Consider the following 22,346-nt stretch of genomic DNA (forward strand, 5'->3'; position numbering starts at 1 on the left):
TGGCTTCTGGCTTCTGGCTTCTGTTTGGATGGCTGGACACAGGCAGAGAGGGGGAGAAGGGATCATTCAGGTTTCATTCTGAGACACTGCTGGCACTGGAGCAAGCCTGAGCATGACTGGAGTGAGGCAGTTGGGACAGCAAATTCCAAGGGAGGAGAAACTGCACCAGAACAAAGGAAGTTTGTTTGGGGACAGAAACACAAAGAAAAGTCCTCATTGTTGCAGCTCTAAGAGAGAGATTAAACTGTTTCTAAAGTTAGGTGACTGCTCCCTGCCCCTAAGCCATTCCTCATTTGTCACCCAAATTATGTTTAGACCTGGGGCAGCACCTACCTGTATTAAACTGAATTATTTGCATCCGAAAAGAGTTGTTAAAAAAGAAGATTCAGGCAATGCAACTTATCTTGCTTATCTGACCTCCTCTGACATTATGGTGTTGTATCTGTGGCAGAGGCAGATGCAGAAAATCCTTCTCCACTTGGACACTGCTGCTGGTGCTGCCAGCTCAGCCTGGAGCTACCACCAGGCACCTACTCCCTGCTAAAGCTTCTGCTGACCTTAATGGAAAAGGGGAGAGCCTTTTCTGGTGACTCACAGCATTGAATATCATGTTGGGAAAAGAGCGGTTGAGATCAGTAAATTAGCTTGCTTTCATTTACAAGAGTGAGTGTTTTGTTGGATGGGAACAGGGAGGCAAAGGGTGGATTGTTTATCCAAAAGAAGAAAGGACTCAGTTTAAGTTTCGGTGGCTGCTGGAAGTCCAGAGTCAATAGCCGAGGATTGCCTCAGGGCACTTCCAGGTCGGAAAATCTGATGGCATTTTCAAACAGTACAAGTCTGCAGAGATTGTGATCATTTCTGGATTAGAATGATGTGAGCACCCAATTGAAGCAAGGGTTCACCACTGGTTTTGTCAGCGGCTTGTCACCCACATTTAGAATGTTTTATTGTTACTCAAGGGCTTCCTATTCAATCAGCTGCAGTCAGAAGCTTCTGTGATCAGAATCAAGGAAGGCCCTTTCCCAGTGGGGTCCAATCCATCCCTTCCTGCTCCAGCAAAAGGAAAGGTGAACATGTTACGTCCTCAATCTGCTGCCTGCTTAATTCAATCTAGATAAAAGCTGGCTCTAGCTTGTTACTGTTTACGGAATGGTAGCCATGGACAAGCTCTGTTGGTTTGAATATGGATCTCAACCAGATGAGAAAAGGGATATGATGCCAAAGGTAGCTGTTCTAGCAGGATAAAAGGAAAACCTCTTCCCTTCCTGTGTTGTTACAATAAACAAATGGATTTAATCTTTTCCCAGTGGGATCCCCCCACAAAAATAACAGAAATTACCCCACAAATGGCAGCAGTTCCAGGCTTTCATTACTCTTATGATACCGCTAGAAGTCTTTTCCAAGCAGATGCTGGAATCACATCTAATGTTCTGGCACTGGTCTTTGCAAACAGTCCAGTGTGTGTGTGTGCCACCTACACACATGCATGCTTGCATAAACACACTTTTTCTCCTGCTGGTCCTAGTCAGAACAGATCCCCATTCTCCCCTCTACTGAGCAGTTAAACTTGGCTCTGCTGGAAGGCTCCCTGTGCTGGGCTGGGCTATGTTACACTGACACACACACACACCAACTTTTCCAAAAGACAGAATTACCCTGGGAGCCTAACTTCACCAGTCAGCTTAAAATTTGACTGCTCATCTGTAACAGAATCTCACTAGTTGGTTTTAACAAATGAACAAGAACAGCTACTGCTGCTTTTTTTTAATTGCTTCCATCAAGCCTAATGGGATGTTGGAGCTGAATGAGTGTAAATACACAGAGGCGGGTGTGGGAATGTGTCCCAGGTTGCACCCACCACATTCTTCTGGTCTTCTCTGCAAGAAGATATCATCACTACAGTAACAATCCCGAGCCATCCCACAGGTTCTGGGATGGATGGAGCCCACATCCTGCCTTCCCCACCTGCCCCAGTCAACCAGAGATAAGTTGTGGGAAGCTGACTCTGCGCCCAGCCCGTTCCTCTGATCTGTGCATGCAGCTGCCTCCACAAACAGAATTAAAGCCACATGAGAAACATCCAGCAGGAAAAAATAAATCTCTGACATGGAGGAGATTGCGCTGCCAACGGGAGCCCCAAGGATCATGGGGATGCAGAGTTACTGGTGTCAGAAGCAGACCCATGCTTGTGGGGAGGGACATCTTCTGCCATCCCAGGCTGGGTGTGATGGCACATCCAGCAGCAAGTGCACAGCTGGTCTCCACAAATATGTGCAGCCACCTCTCCTGGGAAGAAAAACACTGCTACTGGCACCGGGCAGAAACAGGCTTTCATAGGAAATCGCCTCAATTGCTCTTGAGAGGAAAAGCTATGACTCTGATAGGAAATTTTCCATTTTTTATTAGCTACATTGTAAGTTGTTTTGCAGTTGAATTCCATGGAAAGAAGGAAGAGTGAGTGTTTAGGTTTTATCAGCATTTTTTTCTCTGAACTTCTATTAGTTTTGCAAAAAGATAAAAACTCAAATGTCCTGAAAGAATCTCTTGTGGGAAGTCATGGATGTTGTAATCACTCTTTTAGCTCCCGTTTGTCCAAGAGATGTGAATCAAAATTACCCATGTCACAGGGGAGTCCCAAACAAACCTTTATCTAAATCTCATCATGGAAGAGATTAGCAGATCCACTGCTTCACTTGCACATCTCTGCTGTAGCAGGAAGGAAGCAGAGCTTGCCCTGCACTTAATGTGCCATCTGTTCTTTAAGAAATTATTAAAGTGAACCTAACAGGGACAAGACAATGGTGAGTTCTGGGACTCTCTGTGCTATATTTGTCCTATAATTTTCATAGGTATGCCTTTTTTAAAATTAGTAGGAACAGCCAAGTTATGGCCCAGAAAGGAGTCCAGGTGCTGCAGGCTCAGGGACACTGAGCTCAACCCTGGCTGCCTCACTGCAGCTGTTACTGCACTCCAGTCATGCATGAACAAGTTGATTTAAGTGTATATATTTGGTTCTGTCCCACCCTTAATATATTATGTATTTTTCCAAGCTCTGAGCTGTTTGTATGGCACCTGGCACAGCTTAGCTGAAGCCACTGCTCAGAGGGGCTGAGGGCTGACACCATTTATGTAACATGGAAATAATTTGGGTAGAAGTGCACCAATGGAAACCTCTGTAAGTTTGTGTGCCCTGTGTGCCCCTTTTGCACAGCACAGATTTCATTACCCAGGTGAATAATAGGAGGAAAGGGAGGGCTAAGTTCTGAACACCAGGACATAGATAAGCAAGTTTGCCCATATTAGAAGGGGGTAAGCTGGCTTAGAATAGGTACTTTACAAAACTTTGAATCTCCTCCAAAGCTCTTGTATTTTTGGGTCCAAGCAGATAAAGCAATGCAATCCTTCAAGTGTTCTTGGTGTTGACACACACTGCTGAGCTCTGTGTATGCCAAGATAAAGAGGCAGCCTCCAGTAGTCCATTATTCAGTGCTAGACAACTTGATTATGATGGAAACAAACTACTCTTTTGCAATATTGACATTGTGATCTATGGCAACAAGTTCTAAAAGGCCTGTCACATTTTGAGCTACTGCTACGGCTGTAATTAATGTTTTTACCTTATTTCAAAACACCTGATATGTCTTCTTTGGAAAAAGGTTCATGCTGAGTGCAGTTCTGTAAGAGCAATTTTCATCTGCTCTGGACTTCGGTCTTGATATCATCATCTTTCAAAGCTGGCCTGAGTCTGGCTCTGGGAACAAATTGTAAGGAAATTCCTATTAAAACATTGTCTTGCAGTGATAAGAGCTGCTCTGAATCAGAACTCTTGCCTTCAGCAGAAATAGGTGTGTGCAAGGAAAATTTCATCATTCCTCTGAAACACAGGACTCCAGGCAGACTCTTACCTAATGTTCCAGTTTCTGAGGAATTCTGTGGCAAGCCTGGGAGCTTTGCTGGCCTGCCTTGCCCAAGGAGTCACTGGTGCCAGAAGTGTGGTCCTACCCCAGCACTCTGCTTCTCTCCTTTGCCTCTGAGCTGCAGGCTCTCAGCCCAGTCCCTGCCTTCTGCTGGCCTGAGCACCCACTGGCAAACCCTGCAGAGAGCTCCTCACTCAGCTCAGTGTGGGTGAAGAGAGCCTAGAGATGGCAAAAAGAAGGACTCAAGAACACATGGCTGGCAAGGATGGAGCAAGGGAGACTTCCCCCTTTCCAGGGCAGCTTGAGGACTGAGTGGTCCAAGTTCAACCTAAGTCCAAAGCCTCCTGGATCTGCAGGCACTTCACTTGGTTTCAGGCATTCAGGGTTCAGGGCTATGGTTTGCCTGCTGCCCATCTGTAAGCAGAGTGAAGACACTGCCCTAACTCACTTGGGTGCTCTGAGGATGATGAAGAATTTAGGTGTGAAGAGCCATGTAAGCCTTGTGGAGAGAAATACTTGCTCTGGAGTTAGCTTGAATTTCAAACAACTGTTTCCTATATCTGCAGGGCTCAGTCCTGCAGTGTTACCCTGAAAGATGAGCAGACAGCCTGGAGCAGTCCCATGAGCTCAAGCCCTGCACAGGTGTAAGCAATTACTGCTAACAAATCTACCAGGCAAAGAGAGAGGCGTGTTTGAGCCAAGACAATGTTGTATCCCAAAGCAGGACCTGATCAGAGCAGTAATTATCTGCTGTCTGTCTAGTATCACCCTGGCACCCCAGTCTGTGTCTTGAGATAATTTTTACTGTTTCTGCTATCACTGTTGGTACTGGCAACAATATTCTCACCTTCACTGCCTGGACTCAAAAAAAGCATGAGCTAGAGGAAAAGTCATAGATAGGGGGATGGAGCTATGTTTTCTGACACTGCAGCCAGTGATTGGGGGCCAGTTCAAAAGCATTAGGGAGATCCTGCCTGGTCCTGTGCTGACACCTGAAGTCTGATTAACCTTGCCAGTAGCTCTTAAGGAAGAGTGAGTGTCACTGCAGCAGGTGCTGGGCTGTCACATCCCACCTGGGTCTGGAGGGTTCAGGGGGCTGCTCCCACCCAGGAAAGCCCCAACAGCTCAGCCCCAGCTGAGCTACTGCCCGTTATTTTCACGGAGATGGCCCAGCCCCAACCCTTTGTGGAATTGTTTTCCATGTGGATGGAACACACCACAGCTCCAATGTGAGTGAACACAGTAACATCAACACAGCCTTCTCCCCAAGCTAAACATATTACAGCATCAGCAAATTACAGGGCACTGTAAATTAGACTCCCTCTTGTGCAGACTCTGCTCGCTGGGCCAGGGCCACATCCCTCCCTGAAGGAAGGCAGCAGCCCAGGGTTTCATTCCTCCTCATGTCCCCTGCTCTGTGCACAGGGCTGCCTGGGCATGGGCACATTGCTGCTCATGCTCCCAGAGCATCCATCCCACACATACTTCCCAAAGGATGCCCTTGTCATGTTACAATATGACAGTGACCAGTAAATCTCAACAAAAGCAACTACCCATAGGTCTGGGTCAGTTCTGAGGCATTTTTACTCATTGGAGGGGAAAGCACATAGGAAGGGACTGGCTTCCCCTTTCTGTCCTGAGTTTCTGAGGACCTGAAGTCAGGAAAGGCTCAGAGAAGACTTCAGAGCACCTGTGTTGAAATCCAGGAGTCAGGTAAACAAGCAGACCTGGCTCTCTGACAGATGTGTTTTGGCCAATGTGTTTTTACCAGACCTTTTCTAGAGAATGCAGTGTGGAGAAATGTTATCGTGCGTCTGGGAAAACAATAATTAAAAGGAACCGTTGAGCTCTTTTCCCCGAAAAAACAACAAAAGCAGCCCACACTCTCCCATCCCCCTTAGCGCAGCTGGCAGCCTTGCTCGTAGGGCTGGCCCGGGGCTCCCAGCTCGGGCTGGTGGGACACAGCCCGGCCAGCCCCGGGCTCGGGCTGTGCCATGCACACCTCAGGGCAGCCAGCCCTCCACAGGGAGCTGCACTGAGCGACAAAAGCCGCCAAAGAGCAGCAGACACAGGTAAATGATTATTTACAGCTGCTGCCTGGGGAGTGTTGCACAAGGGAGGGTGGAGCGCGTTCCACCGCCCCTCCCCGGCTGTGGGCAGAAAAGCCGATCACCGCCGTGATGTTCCTACTCCCCCAAGACGCAGTTAATGCTGTTTACCTTGTAATAAGAATGCTATTTCTTGCTTTTTTTCCCTTGGCCGAGCTTGTTTTCAATCTCCCCGGCTGCTGTCCTGCTGGGGCAGCTGGCTCCAAGGGCAGCCAGGAGTGCTGGGCTGGGAGCAGCAGCATCCCACACCTCCCACCTTGCTGGGTGGCTTGAAACTAAAAGTCAAAGCCCTTGGCTGCAGTGGGAGGTGAATCCGTGGCAGGCGAGAGCACTGGTGCAGCACTGAGCAGCTTTCACATAGCTGGGACTTTTCTAGGAGCTTAGGAAGGAAGAAAGCTTGGCACTAGCTAGTTCATGTTGTTCTTTCCTCACTTTCTCCCTTTTTTTTTTTTTCCATTAAAACCCACCTGCAAGCTATAGGACATTGGCAAAGGCTGTCTTTGTACCCCTCAGTCCTGGGGATCCTCTGCCCTGATGTGAAAATGCAGTTTTTTATGTCAGTCACATCCTTCACCTTCCTGGACAAAAGGCAGGTGTGGAATTTTATGATGGGGTAGGTGAAGTACAAAAACACCATGGTAAGAATGCAGACTTGTGCAATGTCCCAGAATGTGCCACCCAGCCTGGCTGTACCAGCCAGCAACAGCCTGGGATGGTCAGATGGACCTGCCTGGTGATGAAAACACTTTTCCAAACAATCCTTCTCCTAGCAGGAGGGACAACCTGTGCAACTACAGTGAATCAGGACACAATGGAAGCAAAGCCATTCTAGAGCAAGCAAACAATATGGGAAACATCAAAATTCGTGTTTCTGACATAAAACCTGCTCCTGGGCCTGGCTGATGAACCAGATTGGAGTGGAGGGTGGCTTCTGTGCCTCAAGGCAAGCCCAGCAGATGTGTTATCCAGGTGTTGCCCAGGGCTCGGCCCCCAGCCCAGGCAGGACCCACCAGCTGAAGGCTCCTTGTGGCCCCTGTGGCAGCACAGCAGGAGCAGCCACAGGCTCCATAGCTGAAGGGGCTCCTGGTATCCACAGCAGGTCCCTGCAGGAAATGTAGACCCTAGGAACTCCAAGTCCCCAATGCAGTATGCTAGGAATCCAGGCAGGGCTTTTCTGGAAAAGCTGTAGGAGTTGGAATGTTTTCCAATCAAGCACATGAGGCTCAACAAAGGAGTGTTTTTCCCTTTCTGCTCAGTGATGCAGATGCCTGAGCACAGGACTTCAGGAGCTGCAGAAAGGGTCAAAAGCAATATGCTATAGAAGAACAAGCTCCTTGTCACAGGCTGGACTTCTAGAAGCAGGGAAACAGCTACAAGGCAAATTGAAGAAGCAGTGGGAGTGGAGGAATGAAGAGTGTAATGAAGGGGGACGGGGAGGACACCCTTGCAATAGTGTTAGTGTTGCAACCCAAAGGGCAGATTGGAAAGCTCAGCCCAGTTGGATGCAAAGCCCTGGCTGAGACACGTGGTTGATGTCAGCCTGTGGCTGCTCTGCTCCGTGTGACACCAGCCATCTCCTCTGCCAGCTGGTGGCTGCTAAGGTGATGGGCAAACAACATTGTGGGCGACTAATCCTGATGGGATACACACTAGCTGCCAGGCTTTGGCCACTGGTGAGGTGACACTGCAGGATATATTGAAATATCCCCACCCATTGCAGGGGCATGGACAAGGTGACGAGGAAAGGTCCCTTCCAAGCCAGGCTGTTCTGGGATTTGACTGCAGCACTGGCACTGTGCAAAGAGCTGAGCACAAAGTAACTTTCCAGGTACACTTAGGTGTAAGACCCTGGAAGATGCTGCTACCATTGGCAACTTTTAGCTGTCCTTTGTGAAAAGACTGAGACAATTTCACATCACTGTCACTTCACTGGCTGCCCCAAAGTTACTCCATATGTCTCTATGCTCAGGACAAAGGCTCAAGCTCTGTCAGTCTGGTTACTCATCTAGATTGCAAATCTGCTGCTTTTGAGCAGCTTCAGAAGGTTAGTGACATTTCTGGGCTTTTCTCTCGAGAAGAAGTCCTTCATTAACTTCTTTCCCTCAGTAATGCCATAATTTCTGCTTCTGCCTTACATTAAAAAGATTCTGAGCTTGTATAAGTGTTTCACAAACAGCTGTCAACAGCTGTCACTAGGTTGCTTTGCTATTTCTGTGATCTTAATTGTCAGTTTTCAGTGCTTTAATACTCTTTAGCTATGTGTTCAGAGCAATACAGAAAACAAAGCCAAATTTATTACAAGAAGCTCATGTGCAAATCAGAAACTGAATCTGAAAAAGGCATTGGGCATGGATGATTTCTTAAAATTATTCAGTTGGAGAAGCCAAGAAATCCAACAGGCTGATGCTATTCCAAAAACATCTTGAGGTCTCTTACTCCTTCAAAATATCTAAGCAATATAAATGAGCATGTAATTCCCACTGACAGTGAAGTTCTCTGCATAGTGTTCAGAGCTCTGGCACCATGTGAATAATAAATATGATATGGAAGAAGGTGCCAAAAAGCAGTCAAAGTTCCTATTGTCTGCAGACACAAATGCCATCATTTCATTGCAAGATGGCTTTAGCAGCAGGAATGTCAGTCATGTGCAAAGACTGAAATCCACTGAGAAACTCCCCCAACTTTCAACCCATGCAACTCCTTTCCTATGCAAACTACAGCAGAGATGGCCAAAGGCTTGTAGGAAACATGGCCAAGTAGAATTGCATGATCATGGCAGAAAAGGAGAGGAAAGGAAAGTTTGGCTTTGAATTTTGTCCAGTTAAAATATAGCAAACAAATAAACAAGGTAGCCTCTGGCTCCTGCCTCTGTGCCAGCCTCACACACACAGCTGCATCTCCTGCAGTGCTGCTGAGAAGTCTTAAGTGACCATTTTAGAGCTGGAAATGCTTTCCTCTTTTCTTCTGCCCAGGAAACCTCAGAGTAGAAGCTGCAAGAGTCCTTGGAGAGGGAGAGAACATGAAAACATGGGAAAAAATTAATCTCAATGGAAATCCTTGACTAATTGACAGGTTGGAATAAGAATGACCATAGAGCCCAAACTATGCCAGGCAACCAGCCTGCTCCAGGCACTGCAAGCTCACTCAGCCAGCCACATGCCTGGCTGTTTTGCTCTGCCAGCTTTACAAGGCCTAATTAGCTTTGTTCCTATTGTTTGTAATCACAAAAGCAAACAGCCCTTGGAGAGTGAGGGACTAGAGGAGGCAGCTCCTTGACCGAGCTTAAGAAAATTTTTTAAATACAGTTTGCCCCTCATCACAAGTACTTAAAAATATGAAAGGGATGAACTCAAAACCCTGATGAACAGAAAAAGGTTTCCAGGGCAGGTAGAAGCGGGGGGCTAGAGCTTGGGGAGGTATCAGAGCAGGTTGTAAGACCCCATGCCCAACAGGAACCATTCTCTACTTGGCCTGCAAGAAAGGTTGTGCTGTCACAATAGAAGCACACACAGTACACTCCCTGAAGGGCCTTAGAGTGAGATGAAGGAGTCATACATGGATCAGCAGAACTCTCCCTGCTCTGAAGGCAGAGCACCTCTCCTGGGAACACCTTGGCTCTGTGTCCCATCCCTTCCCCATTCCTGCAGCTCCCACTCCCCTGCCAGGGCCAGTCTGCCTTGCCCCTGCCCCTTCCTGCTCCACCCAGGGTGCAGCCTGCCTTGCCGAGGAGCAGAGCAGACCTTCTGGTTTCTGGGCTGCAATCGGAGCAATTACTGGGTGAGTTTCTGCCAGAGGCCACAACTGCCTGACTCACTGCAGAAGATCTGTCCCCACCTAAGTCTGCTGTAGATACACACAGCTAAACAAGCTCCATCCTGGCAGGCAGGCTCCCAAAAGCCCAAGTCCCACTTTTCACTTCCATGTGCACTGTTCCAAGTTCTGCTCAAAAACAAGAAATGAAGTAATAGTCTGATTTTCCTTAAAAAAGTCCATTTATTGAAATTGTTTAAACACTTTGTACAAGTTCCCAGTACAAGCATCTGCTCCCTGGCTCAGGGTTAATGCAAATACAAAAGCACAGACTTCAGCAGCTCTTTAATGTGACCTGAGCTGCCACCTCCCAAGACAAGAGGTGTCCCGAGGCAGCTGCTGTGCACAGGCAATTCCCCATGGAGAAGGGGAAGCCACATGGCCCAGCTCCAAGTACAGGCCAACAGCAACTCGAGCCTGAAGCAAATGCTCTGGTTGGTTTCTTTTAGTAACTTTATGCTGCAGGAATCAGGTACAAAGGTACAAGGTTTGTACAGACCACCAACGTGGTACACAGCTCAGCCAGAGGCTCTCCCTGTCTATGGAAAGAAATCAAGAGATCTGATACCTCTGAACATCCACACAATTATAAAGCCTGGTCAGAAGTACCAGTTTCCTTCTGGAGCTTTGGAGAAGTGGCACCATCCCTCTAAGAATCACAAGACTTAACTCCCAGTGTCAGCCAACACCAAGTGACTGAGTGGGTGTTTCAAGGGAAGGGGTGGGAACCTTTGATGAACAGCATTATTATTTTTTTAGACATGATTTAATATGCAAGGATGGCTATATCTTTAAAATGTTTGTTTCTTCCTCTTTGGTGAACTTGGATTACAAGCAAATGCCATAACCTTTGGGTCAGTTTTCTTGGAATTTGCCTTCATATCATCACTGGAAGTGTTTACAAGAAATAGACAGGATGGAATGGCAGTGTGTGAGGTATCCTTGGGGAAACATCAGGGAGTGGCAGTGCATTCAGTTTGGTTTTACACAGCTAGCTGCATCAGGCAAACAGAGATTGGGAAACTAAGCCCAAGTGAGAAAGCCTTGAGGAAAGAGGAGAGTGTAAAAGGTGACCTGTAACAGACACAGGGACAAAGCTGAAGCTCAGCTGCCAGGGTGGGAACATGGAGAAACAACCACTGGCAGCACTCGGTGTCTAAGGAACAGCCACAGCCTCACCATAGACACACAGTGAAAACAGAAGGCAACCCTTTTCCTTGAGCTCTTCCCTGGCACCAGGGAAACCTGCAGATGCTTTGGGAGTCTGGTAACTTCTGTGGTCTCTACCTTACACTGCATCTTCCATTAGCCAACAGCATGTGCATGGACAATGTGGATTTCCACTTAAGCCACAGCAATTTGTTTCTGACCCTTTGTCTGCATGGAAAGGAGGGTGCTGAAGATGATGCCAATAAGACAGTACAAGAGCATTTTACATCTCCAAACATTCTTACATGTAAAGCCTTTTCCCCAAAATTATGTTTCCCCTTAAGCTATTGGTTTCATCATTCTGTATATAATATAAGTTCCTTTAATTTCTACACACACCACACTGGGCTCTAACTTAATGGGATATGGGACTGAATTGTTACCATCTAGTTAAAAAAAAATAAAAACAACCAACTAAAAAAAGCACCAACATCCGTCTATAAAAACAGTATCATTTTCCCTTTTACTCCCAAATGCTAAACTTAACCCAAGCTTGGAGGTTTCATCTTTCCAGTGGCAATACCTATGAATCTAGGCTAGCCTTCCTCCACGGGCTGGGAGAGAAAGGAGAAGTTACGTCCAGTAGCAAAGAGGATTACAAAAATATACACATTTTTGGGAGAAGAGGAAGGCAGAACCTAGAGCCTGGACTCTGCTCAGGACAGTGGCATTGTAGTGTCCTCTCCAAAATGCTTTCACTACCAGTGCTGGTGGCTCCTCTTCTTTGTTTCCTTATACATAATCCTTCCCTGTGGAGGAGGCATTTTTTGGGTAGCCTCGGGTGGGGGGATATGAAGTTTCTCTCCGTGGACAGGAGCAGCAGAGGAAGGATCCCCCCAGTATGGCCAGAGATGAAGCTGCCCAGCCAATAAAGAGAGCTGACCCAAACTCAAATCTGGAGAAGAAAGAAGGGAGAAAGTGAGAATCACTGTAATCCAGAGGTATTACTTGCAGTTACACATTCACACATAGCAGGAGGAAGCAGAAACTGGGATGGATGTGGCTTCCTACAAGGCAGCAGCTTGGAGCAGTCAGGCTTTGTTGACCCTCAAAGCTCAGAGCTGGGTTTCTCCAGTATTTTGGGTCACCCCCAACAGCTGCAGGCCAAGCTCTGTGCAAACCAGCCCTTCAGCACATAGTGGGGCAAAAATTACAGAAGTCCCAGCTGTGAGATCTCTGGCAGTGATGTTACCTTAAAGCCAAGACCTAAGAGCCACATGGATAATGAGATCCAGTCACAGCTCTTTCTGCACAGCCTGAAGCCAGCCCAGCTACTTCAGAAAATTCCTTTCTTTGTTTTGAGTGACTGCTACCCAAACCTAAGCCCTGTGACTACTTGTCATGCTAAAGCATAGTGTGTTACACCAAATGGGTCAGTACCTGGTGTTGACAGGGGTGAAAGGATCATAGAAGGCCCGAGCCACCCTGTTGCCATACCACGAGGTGGCCACCAGTGCTGCCAGACCTGCAAAGAGAACATAACGTCATGGTTTAAGGGAAAACAATCAGCAAAAATATCACTGCAAAAGTAAGAATGCAGTAGAATCAGAATCTGGAGTAAAGCTGAGCTGCTGCTACCCTGGAAGTTCTGAGCTGTTCCATTTAGTGCTGGTTGGGACAGAAGTTAAGAGCAGACTTGAGGCTTCCTGCAGTTACATGCAGCAAAGGCAGGACTGCTCTGCTGGACAGCCTTTTCTCACTGAAGCAGAGTCAAACTCAGCTCTGCCAACAGATATGGAAAGCATGAAGTCCATATGGAGATTGTAATGCTGTGCCAAGGTGCCTCAGGTAGCCTGAGCCAAAGTCCTCTAAGGAGTTCCCAGACCAAAATGCTCTTGGAGCAACACATCAAGCCCTCCCACATTCTGCATAGGATATGTGCCACCTAGGAAACAGCACACTCAACTCCACACATCTGTGTGTTACCAACCTGAAATGATGAAGATCACCCCACCAAAGACAGCCATCCTCATCTTCTTCACCTGGTCATCTTCCATGCACTTCATGCATTTCATGCCTGTCACAGCAACAAACATTCCAACGAGCCCCAGGAGTATTGAAGCCACCATCAAAGCCCTTGTGGCCTGCAGACTGCCTGGAAGACAACAGGATTTGAGTTACCCACAAAGTAAAGTCAAGATACAAATCAAAATTCAAATTACTGGGCTCAATCTTCTATCTAAATATTCCTGCTCCCTAATACACAGGATACAGCCAAGCAAGACATTCCTTCTCAGCTTTTAGTCTCAAGGCTGCCATGCATCAGGATCAGAGGGCTCTCTGCCTCTTCTAAAATGCATGGCAAACAAGGGCATGCAACGGCCTTTTGCAGGAAATGACCTGGGAATTGCCCCCAGACATCTTTTGTTCCTTGATCATTTGAATCCCAATTGGAAGGACATATCTGTTTATCAAAAGAAGTATTCAGATTTAGGCTCTACCTTGACAAAGTACTTAAGCACATGTTTTAATATGAATAGTGACATACATATGAATAGTGCTACAGCAGACAGAGAGGCCCATTTACTGCTCAACACTTCCAAAACCTGTCTTTTATACAAGTAACTCGGTGCTGATTCAGATGTTTTTGTGCTACATTCTCAGTTTGAGTCTCAGAGGGTACAAAAATACAATGGCAAAAGAAATAGGACTTTCCCGGACAATTGAAAAATACCTTGTTTTCTTTTCTACATAAAATATTTAGCTTAACTGACTCAGACAATTAAATGCTTTAAGAGCTTCTTGTGCTTTTGAAGAGTTGGAACATGGAGTGATGCCTCTCATAGTGAGTTCTCAGCAGACAGACTCGATGTACCTCGGGATTTGGTTTTCATATGGAGCCATCTGAAGGCATGAGGACACATTAATCCTATGAATGTGAGCTACTGAACTTAGATTTTCTTGATACCAAAGAAAAGTAGTAATGTAAATCAAGTCATTACTAAAAAAACACTCAGGTGACAAAACACCTGACTAACAGTGAAATAAGAGCCTGAGCTTCATTGTCTGGCAAATCAGGTTTGTTTGAATAGAATGAATTTTCATACACAGCCCTGTAAAGCCCTGAGAACAAACAGGGCTAGTTAATAAAATGAATAAGCTCCAGGGAGCATGCTGTTACCAAGGCACAGGTGTCCCCTGACACAGAATCTCAGTTCTGAAGCTCACCCCTCAAACACCCTGACTGCATCCTGGTAGAGCTCTGCAAAGCATTTCAGGCTTGAACTGCAAGATTTAAGCCTTCAAGAGAGCACCTGCACACTCATGGTGAGCCCATCGGAGTCCCTGCCCCAACAATGGGCTCTGTGGCCCAACCTGAAACTCAGAGCCCAGACCTGGCCAGGAGGAGAGCAAAGCCACACAGCCACCCTCTGCAGCTTCTTTACTACACTTTGTCCCACAGAGCTGCTGGTGCAGGAAAACTCCTGTGACCCATACCAGCACCAGGCTCTAATTCTGCTCTAAAACAGATCTGGATCTGCCCCTGCACACAGCCTTATTGTTCTGTCAACACATTATGAAACCAGTTACAAACAACACAACAAAAGGCCATCGGAGCAACAGGAAGGAACACACTTTTCATAAGATGAGTGTTGGCTTTCTTGGGAAAAATTCCTCAATCAGCTTGACTAATATTACCTCTCACTTCCTTCAAAGGGGAAGGTGACACACCTCTGCACCACCCATGTGTTAATCAAAGCCCATCTGCTGCATGTACAGAAACCCTTTAACAAAGCCAGTTGTCACTTTAGCATAAATCACCACTGCACTATCCAAACTGGTTTTTAATTGATTTATCTCCAGTGTCAGAGATTACACTCCAAAAGTAATTTCTACCTTACAACAGCGATGCCAGTGTTCAGAAAGGCTTCAGCTGACAGGCAACCAATTCAGCTGCCATACAGTTAAGGCTAAACTGTGCCCTACAGCAGAAGCTCTGGAGAGGCCCACAGCTGAGTACCAGCTTTACTAGGCATGGGAAACCCTATGTTCTGCAGAGGTACCAAACCTGTTTTATCAAGACTACAGGAAGTTTGGCTCAGTCTTGCTGCAGAAGAAATTACTTTATAGGAGAGGGTTTTGAAAGAGTTCTTTCATGAAGCTCAAAATAGGCAATGCTATCTCTAAAAACTAGAAAAATAGTTATAAGGGTAGAAAAAAAACATTTCACCTTCTCACACAGTGCCAAGGGACAAACAAAGGAAAATGCTGGAAAAGGTTTCTATGATCTCTAAAAACTCAACTATGAAATGCACCAAAATCTCAATATGTGTAAGTATTAACTGGATGCATGCCACAACAGCTTTGCAGAAGCAGCTGAACAAAATACAGCATTGTGAGCATTCGCCAGGGCTGCCCACTCTCAGCAGACGCTGCTGGGACAACTCCTGGTGCCCTCGCCCCCTCCTCATGCATGGCTCACAAAGGGACAGAAACACGGAGGAAACTTGCAGTGGGACAGCAGAACAGGTTCTGCCCGTGCAGAATGTTCTGTTCCTTTGTCCCAAGAAGCTGAAATGTGACATGGCTGTGTTAGCCAACCACCCTCCACCTGCCCTGTGCTCCCAGCACAGCCTGGGAGGCAGGGCTTTTGTCCTCCGACCACTTTTGCAATGTGTGCAGTGCACTGGCCACAGTTAATCATCATACAAGCTAGCAGTTAGTAACTACACATTAACAGGCACGCTGTCAATGGAAGCTGCACATCCAGGGGCTGGGAAAGCTACTTTAATAATAGTCCTGCTGTTCACACGAGCCTTTCCAGATGCTTTAAAAATCCAAAATTATACAAGTACAATATTGTCTCAACCTGCTAAACAGGACAGGCTGCTGACAGCAAGTAGAAGTAATCCACAGCAATTTAACTTTACAACTTCTACCATATTAGAGGGAAAACAGGATTTCCCCCACACTCCTTGCTGCTGCAACTGTCTCACCAACAGGAACAGAAAAACCCAGGCAGCCCTGGGAGCCCTTGAGGAAAAAACAGTCCTACACAAGGTAAGACAAAGTGGCCTGGCACTAAACAAGAGCTGTCAGATGGCAACAGTATTTTGTCAATACAAACCAGTATTCACTCTGAAGCCAAGCCTTTTGATTGCTGGTTAGCAATGAGAGACATGGTCTGAAAACCCTGCAGCAACAGAGCAGCAAGAACTGAAAAACAGAAGCTTAAAATGCCTGATGACAATTACAAATGTGCATTCTACAGGGCATAAAAAACTTTAAAGTCCACAAACATGCAGCTGCAGCTCACACCTGTTTCACCCACATCTTTTAAAAAAATACCAACAAACTATTCAGAATTATTGTTAGTGGTTTTGGACACAAACAACCTATTCAGTTTATCTGAGGCCTAAGTAATATGCTTTCCTTCCCACAACTATCATTAACTGAGACAGGAGTAATTGCTGGTAACTGCTTAGTTTTATAAAAAAATACTTCAGTACTTCACCTGCAGATGTTTGAAGGTCTTTTCTATCATCCCATTTCCTTATTCAATCTGTTTATGTCACTTCATATTACAGAAAAGCTGTTGGGAAAGGGCCATGGGATTTTTGTAATGCCTGTTTGTAAGGCAAAATTGCTGTAATGGCTTTGTGTGCAGATTATTCTCTGATATGGATGCTCATCAACTGCCTTAATTTAAAATAAGGACTTTTCCTTCCCTTCCCATGGGCCTTCATCCAACTAACTGATGACAAAATACAGGTGAAACAGATGCTGTGCAGTTCCCTCTAATCCTTATGAAGGAAGTTCCCCAGGAGTTTCAAGCACTCCTACAGTACATGAAGCAGGTTCCACTGTCCACCTCCGAGAGAAGCCAGCAGCCTTCAAAGCCTTCTTCCCACCGGGGTTTCATGAAAGCTGGATTCCCTGGAAGGAGCGAGAGCTGAGATCCTGCAGGTCTGCCCTGCCAGCATGTGAAAGTCACTTTTGTGCAGTGGACAGGGGACTGAAGATCTGAGCAAGCTTCAGAAGTGGCCAGCAAACATCTCTCTCATACTTTGGAGTTGTACTCAAAGCTGCTAATGGCTTGGAGGCTTTCAACTCCCCTACTGGACCCTGCAAAGGCCCACCTTGCATACCCAGCAGCAGACTCCAGTCTGGACACTTTCAAATCACCTCCCTACAAGTCTAAAAGACCATACCGAGGTATCCAGGCAGGACAGGGACTCTGGGTCCTGGGGTTTTTTACAAAATGGGACAGTTAGGAACTCCCTACAAGAGGCAAGTTCAGTAGGTAACAGTGGCCTTGTACTCTGCATATCTGAAAGCAAGTAAGGTTCGATGCTCTCCTACCCCCACTGACAAATAGAGATTGGTAGTAAGACAAGCATGATCCCACCACTTCCAGATTCCTGGGCAGAGGAGACCTGGGCAGCCTGTTTTCCCACAAAGCCTGGAAATTCCCTCACCAAGAGATTTAGTAACACACAGTAACACCAGCTACTGAAAACTGCTTAGAAGCTGCCTGTAGAGCAATAAAGCCAGTGTATTGCGACAGACTCCATCCATCCCCTCCTGCAGACACCAGGGCCCTGCACAGGAACAGCCTCGGTGGCATTCCAAGTAACCCTCTACCTTCTCAAAGCCGGCACAAATGAAACTGTTTTATCACTCAATCGCAATTTTTCATCAGGAAGGAACAAGGATTGAGAAACACAGTAGCAAATTAACCCTTAACCCACATGAAAGCACAGATACCAGCATGTTCTACCTGCTTAATCAAGATCTAAAGATGGAGAATTGGACACATGTCCCTCATGCTTTGTCCCTCCCTGGGCCACCATCCCAACTCCCCTACCACCAGAAATGAGCAGCAGTAACCTAAGCTTGAACCGTTCCTTCCCCCCACCCATTGGAACAGGCTCAGCCAGGGAGGTAAAGGTGTAGGAGGGAAGATTTCACATTTCAGCCATGTTGCTTGACCCAGAGGGCATTCAAAACCTTGTTTATTTTTTGGGCTCGGGCACAAAAGCTCATTGTGGATGTACTAGGTTTGGTGATGAAGTGATAGATGAGTCTCAGCTTGTCTCAAACACAGAACCTCTCCCAGCAAAATCAAACAGGTCGATGAGTATCTTCAGCTAAAACAGCCTAGACAGGATCCAGAACAACATCTGTCCTGAACAGAAGAATGTGGTTAGGTGGGGCTGGAACCTTTCAGAGACAGCTACCAGGAGCCCTACTCCCTCCTGTCTGGGACCATCCCCCTGAGACCCCGAGGAGCACAAAGCCGGGCTAAGCTCCATGGACCATGCTGGAGGGCCACAAGAACAATGCTGAGGCTGTGCAACAAAGCCTCGTTGCAAGGGTGGCATTTGTTGCCTCTATGTCTGCGTGTGGCCACGCACTGCTTTTCACGTAAGCCAGCAAAACGCAGCCTTTCTGTTGCCTGAATAGGAGCAGTGACATAAGCCCTCAGCTGAACGCAGCTGCGGGAGGAGTGCCAGCACGGGTGCACTCCAGCAGTGTGCCCACACGGGAAGCTGCAGGCCCCTCGCTTGGCTAATGGTGCTCATCAGCTTGTGCCAACCCCATCTCTGCCTTGCAGCCAAACACTGACACATCCAGAGGAACGGCAACAGCTACCAGATGTTCCAAAACTTGCTGGCAAAGCCTTCCAGCATTCCCACAACACGAGTTACTGCAGGTGCAAGAAGGTTCAGTCCTTTCTACGGGGACACAGTAATTACAGATCTGAGCCTCTCCCATCAGTGCATGCGGCTCTGCCATGTGGCTCAGAGCACCTGGGGCAGATGAAGCCCTGGCAGGAAAGCTGGCCAGGCAGAAGTTCTGCCCACACAGCTGTGCCACCTTCACCGGGACACAGATGAATGCAGTATGGGAGCTCTCAATTGCACCTGTCCTGGGGTGTGGCTGTTGATTTGGTATAAACTGTTTGGGGGGTTTGTTTTTTTTTTTTGGCACCTCCACCCAAACCAGAACTGCTGGTCCGGACCCAGGCCTGTGTGACTGCAAGACCTTGAAGGGACACCAGGAGGGAAAACGAAAGATAAGGTGTACACCCCCAGGCATGATCTGCCTAAAAGTGGGAAAGGCACAGCCTAAGCAAGCTGAGGGCGCACAGAAATGAGGAGCCCTTTTGCCAGCCCTCACTGAGGATAACACACCCTATGATCTCCCGGGTATTTGAGAATTCTCAGGCATACCGTCCTGTAGAGCTCGGTGAGAACATAAAAGGTCGCCACAAGCTCAGCCTCGGTCCCTGTCACTCCCTCCCCTGGAAGAGAAGAGCCTGCATTGTTGGCCGGACAAAGGTGAGGGGAGCAGCTGGTTTCGGCGCTCGGCCATGAATGGCCAGGTCAGGAGGGCCTGGGGCAGGTTTTGGGGAGCCTGTTCAAGGCGGGCTCCATTTGCAGCACAATGGGCTGCACACAGCCCCCGAGGCAAGGTTACCTTTCGCAAGCCATCCAGGGGGTGGATGGAGATTCCTCAGCCACTGCTAGCATCTTCGCCCCCCACCCCCAGTGAGAGATAAGAGGATTGAAGCTGAGCTGACACATAATTAGCACAGCGAGCAGTCCGGACTGCGCGCCCAGCCCTGCCCCGCACCCTGCCAGTGCCGAGTGGGTGCGAAGCGCTCCCGATGGGCGCGACCCGCACCTCCTGCGGGGCTTTGGGGCAGGGAACAGCGGGACAGATGTGGGCTGGCCGCGAAGGTGGCTCGGGCTCCACCGCGTGACACACGGGAAGGAAGGGCTGGTGGCAATCGGGACTCGGGGACACTCCCCGCCGACATCGGTTTACGTGAAACTGCCTGCTCACTCTTTTGGGAAAGAGAAGGTGACCACGGTGGCAATTATTATTTTATTAATTAGGGAGGGATGAGGGTGTTCCAGGACTTGCGATGAGACAAGGGATATTGAGAAAGTAGTACATTTGTTTTAACCCCTTTCGGTCTCAGCCTGAGTTATCTGCCCCGGCGCTCTAGAAACAGCCCTCTCTGAGGCTCCAGCTCGGCTTGAGCATCCGAATGACCCCCGAACGGCCAGGCTGGTACCCCCCGTGCCACCCCCGGCCGGCCAGGCTGGTACCCCCCGTGCCACCCCCGGCCAGCCAAGCTGGTACCCCCCCGTGCCACCCCCGGCCGGCCAGGCTGGTTCCCCCCGGGCCACCCCCGGCCGGCCAGGCTGGTTCCCCCCGGGCCACCCCCGGCCGGCCAGGCTGCAGCTCCTGCCTGCACACCATGGCTTCACTGTCCCAGGACAAGATAAGAGACCCAAAGATTATCTCGGTATACTGGCCTGCCTAAAAACTTCAGGCAGTGCTACCTGGGCAGAAGGCCAGCTCACCTGCCAGTCCTCAGCTTAAAAGCCCCGCGGGAGCAGCAGCGACTTTCCCAGAGAACAAAAGACCAAAACAGCCAAGGGCAAACAGGACCCGTGCTTCAAGAGCCCACTCCGGCCACGCTGCTGCCCAACGAGGGCAGCCCAGTCCCTGGGCTGGACCTCTACAGCCAAAAGCACTTGTTCGCAAACACGGCGCTTTCCGAACGCACGTACAGAATCTCACCCTTCCTCCTCCCGGGGCATTTCTGGGGGGGCGGGCAGGGGGATGCGGGGCAGCTCCCGCGCCTGCCCGAGCACTGCCCCTGGAGCGCCCCGCTCCTCTCCCGGGGAGCCCCAAGAGACACGCATCCCACCCCCGACAGGATGAGGAGTCGTGAAAGAGATGGGGGACCCCGAGCCCTGCACCTTCAACCCTGAAGGGACAGGCTGAGTAAATCCAACGGGACAGAGACCGTGAGACCCGACAGCGACAGGCACCCGGGCGGGGGCGAGGGAACGACGGCGTAGATGGGACATTGGACGTGCAATAGGACTGGCAAGCCCAGTCCAAAAAGTTCACCCTGAACTTTAACGCGACCGACACCGGGTAATGACCCTGCGGGACTGGTCCCCTCCGCCCCGACCGAAACCAGAGGCGCTGAGGCGGTGGGGACAGCCCCGACGGGACGGACACCTCGACACCCTCACCATCTTCCCAGCCCCAACTTACCTTCCAGCTTGAGCAGCGAGTCGTACACCTTGCACTGGATCTGCCCCGTGCTCTGCATGGCGCACGACATCCACAGCCCCTCGTAGAGCGCCTGGGCCGTGACGATGTTGTCCCCCGCGTAGGATGCCATCTTCCACTGGGGCATGGCGGTGCTGATGATGATGCCGATCCAGCCGAGGAAGGCCATGACGAAGCCCAGGAGCTGCAGCCCTCCGCTGGCCATGTCTGCGGGCTGAGGGGCCTGAGGGGACGGACAGACGGAGGGCGCGCGCCGCTCTGCCCCGCGCGCTGCGCTGCTGCTCTGCCGCTCGCGCGCCGCCCCGCGCGCCTCTTGAACCCGCGCCCAGCGCGCCCCCTGCCGGCCGCGCTCCCGCCCCGCCCCGCGGGGGCCGCGCAGCCCCGGGCGCGGCCGGGAGTGACCCTCCCTCAGGAGAGTGACCCTCCCTCAGGAGAGTGACCCACCCTCAGGGGAGTGACCCTCCCTCAGGGGAGTGACCCTCCCTCAGAGCCTGTGACCCTCCGCATCGCCCCGGGCGCGGCCGGGAGTGGCCCTCCCTCGGGGCCTGTGACCCCCCGCACCGTGCCGCATCGTACCGCGCAGTCCCGGACGCGGCCGGGAGTGACCCCCCCCTCACGGGAGTGACCCTCCCTCAGAGCCCGTGACCCCCCCCTGCACCCTCCCCACAGAGGAATGATCCCTTCTGTCCCCCACAGGACGGCTGCGTTGGTACCCCTGGATGTTTTGGCACCTCGAAAGGGTGCCCTGTTTGTGCCCTGGTCTGCCCCTCCTCGCGCTGGGGCTGCTGAGAGCACGAACCCCTCCTTTCCTTCCTTGGGACTGGCAGCCCGCCGCTGCCCTTCACCTGCTGGAGCTGTAAACCTGGCTCTCCGGGTCTCCCTCCGTCCCTCCCGGAGCCAGCACAGCGGGCAGGGGAGTGGGGACAGGGCTGTGCCAGTTCCACCTGTGCTGTGTGTGACCCTCTTCCCCAGCCCCGCTCAGTGCCACCGGGCAAGGCAGGGGACATTTTCCCCCGGCAGATTCGCTGCCTGGCTCCTGGACATGCAGCACGCGTGGGATAACCAGCCACAGAGGAGGCAGTAGAGCAGCCATGGGAATTATGAGCACTGATATTTGAAGGGCTTTCAGAGAGGCAGCTGTGCAAACACTCATCATCCACGAACAAATCCAAACTTTTGAACCCACCATTTTAATAAGGACAGTACACCTCTGCATTACTGGGAGAAATTTCTCTTCAGTGATTTGCTAAGGTTTATT

The 22,346-nt window shown here is 49.4% G+C and overlaps 1 protein-coding gene across 1 annotated transcript; it reads right to left on the minus strand.

The window, feature by feature from the left end:
* Window positions 1-9,998: 9,998 nt before the first annotated feature.
* CLDN1 (claudin 1) lies at window positions 9,999-21,337 on the minus strand. Its single transcript, XM_058031054.1, has 4 exons — window positions 21,071-21,337; window positions 12,975-13,139; window positions 12,425-12,509; window positions 9,999-11,939 (listed from the first exon to the last, which is right to left on the minus strand). Exons 1-4 carry the CDS (start codon window positions 21,291-21,293, stop codon window positions 11,777-11,779), a joined length of 636 nt encoding a protein of 211 aa, XP_057887037.1. The 5' UTR covers window positions 21,294-21,337; the 3' UTR covers window positions 9,999-11,776.
* Between the last annotated feature and the right edge of the window lie 1,009 nt (window positions 21,338-22,346).

This window comes from Melospiza georgiana, chromosome 10 (genome assembly GCF_028018845.1).
Source record: "Melospiza georgiana isolate bMelGeo1 chromosome 10, bMelGeo1.pri, whole genome shotgun sequence".
In the NCBI taxonomy this organism is placed as follows: Eukaryota; Metazoa; Chordata; class Aves; order Passeriformes; family Passerellidae; genus Melospiza; species Melospiza georgiana.

Bases quoted from the DNA above. Each gene is read 5' to 3' on its own strand.
- CLDN1 (XM_058031054.1), bottom strand. From the start codon at position 21,293: ATGGCCAGCGGAGGGCTGCAGCTCCTGGGCTTCGTCATGGCCTTCCTC. The intron at 13,140-21,070 runs GTAAGTTGGGGC...GTTGTCTTCCAG, and splicing joins CTCGCTGCTCAAGCTGGAAG to GCAGTCTGCAGGCCACAAGG. The intron at 12,510-12,974 runs GTTGGTAACACA...TTCTCTTTGCAG, and splicing joins GGTGATCTTCATCATTTCAG to GTCTGGCAGCACTGGTGGCC.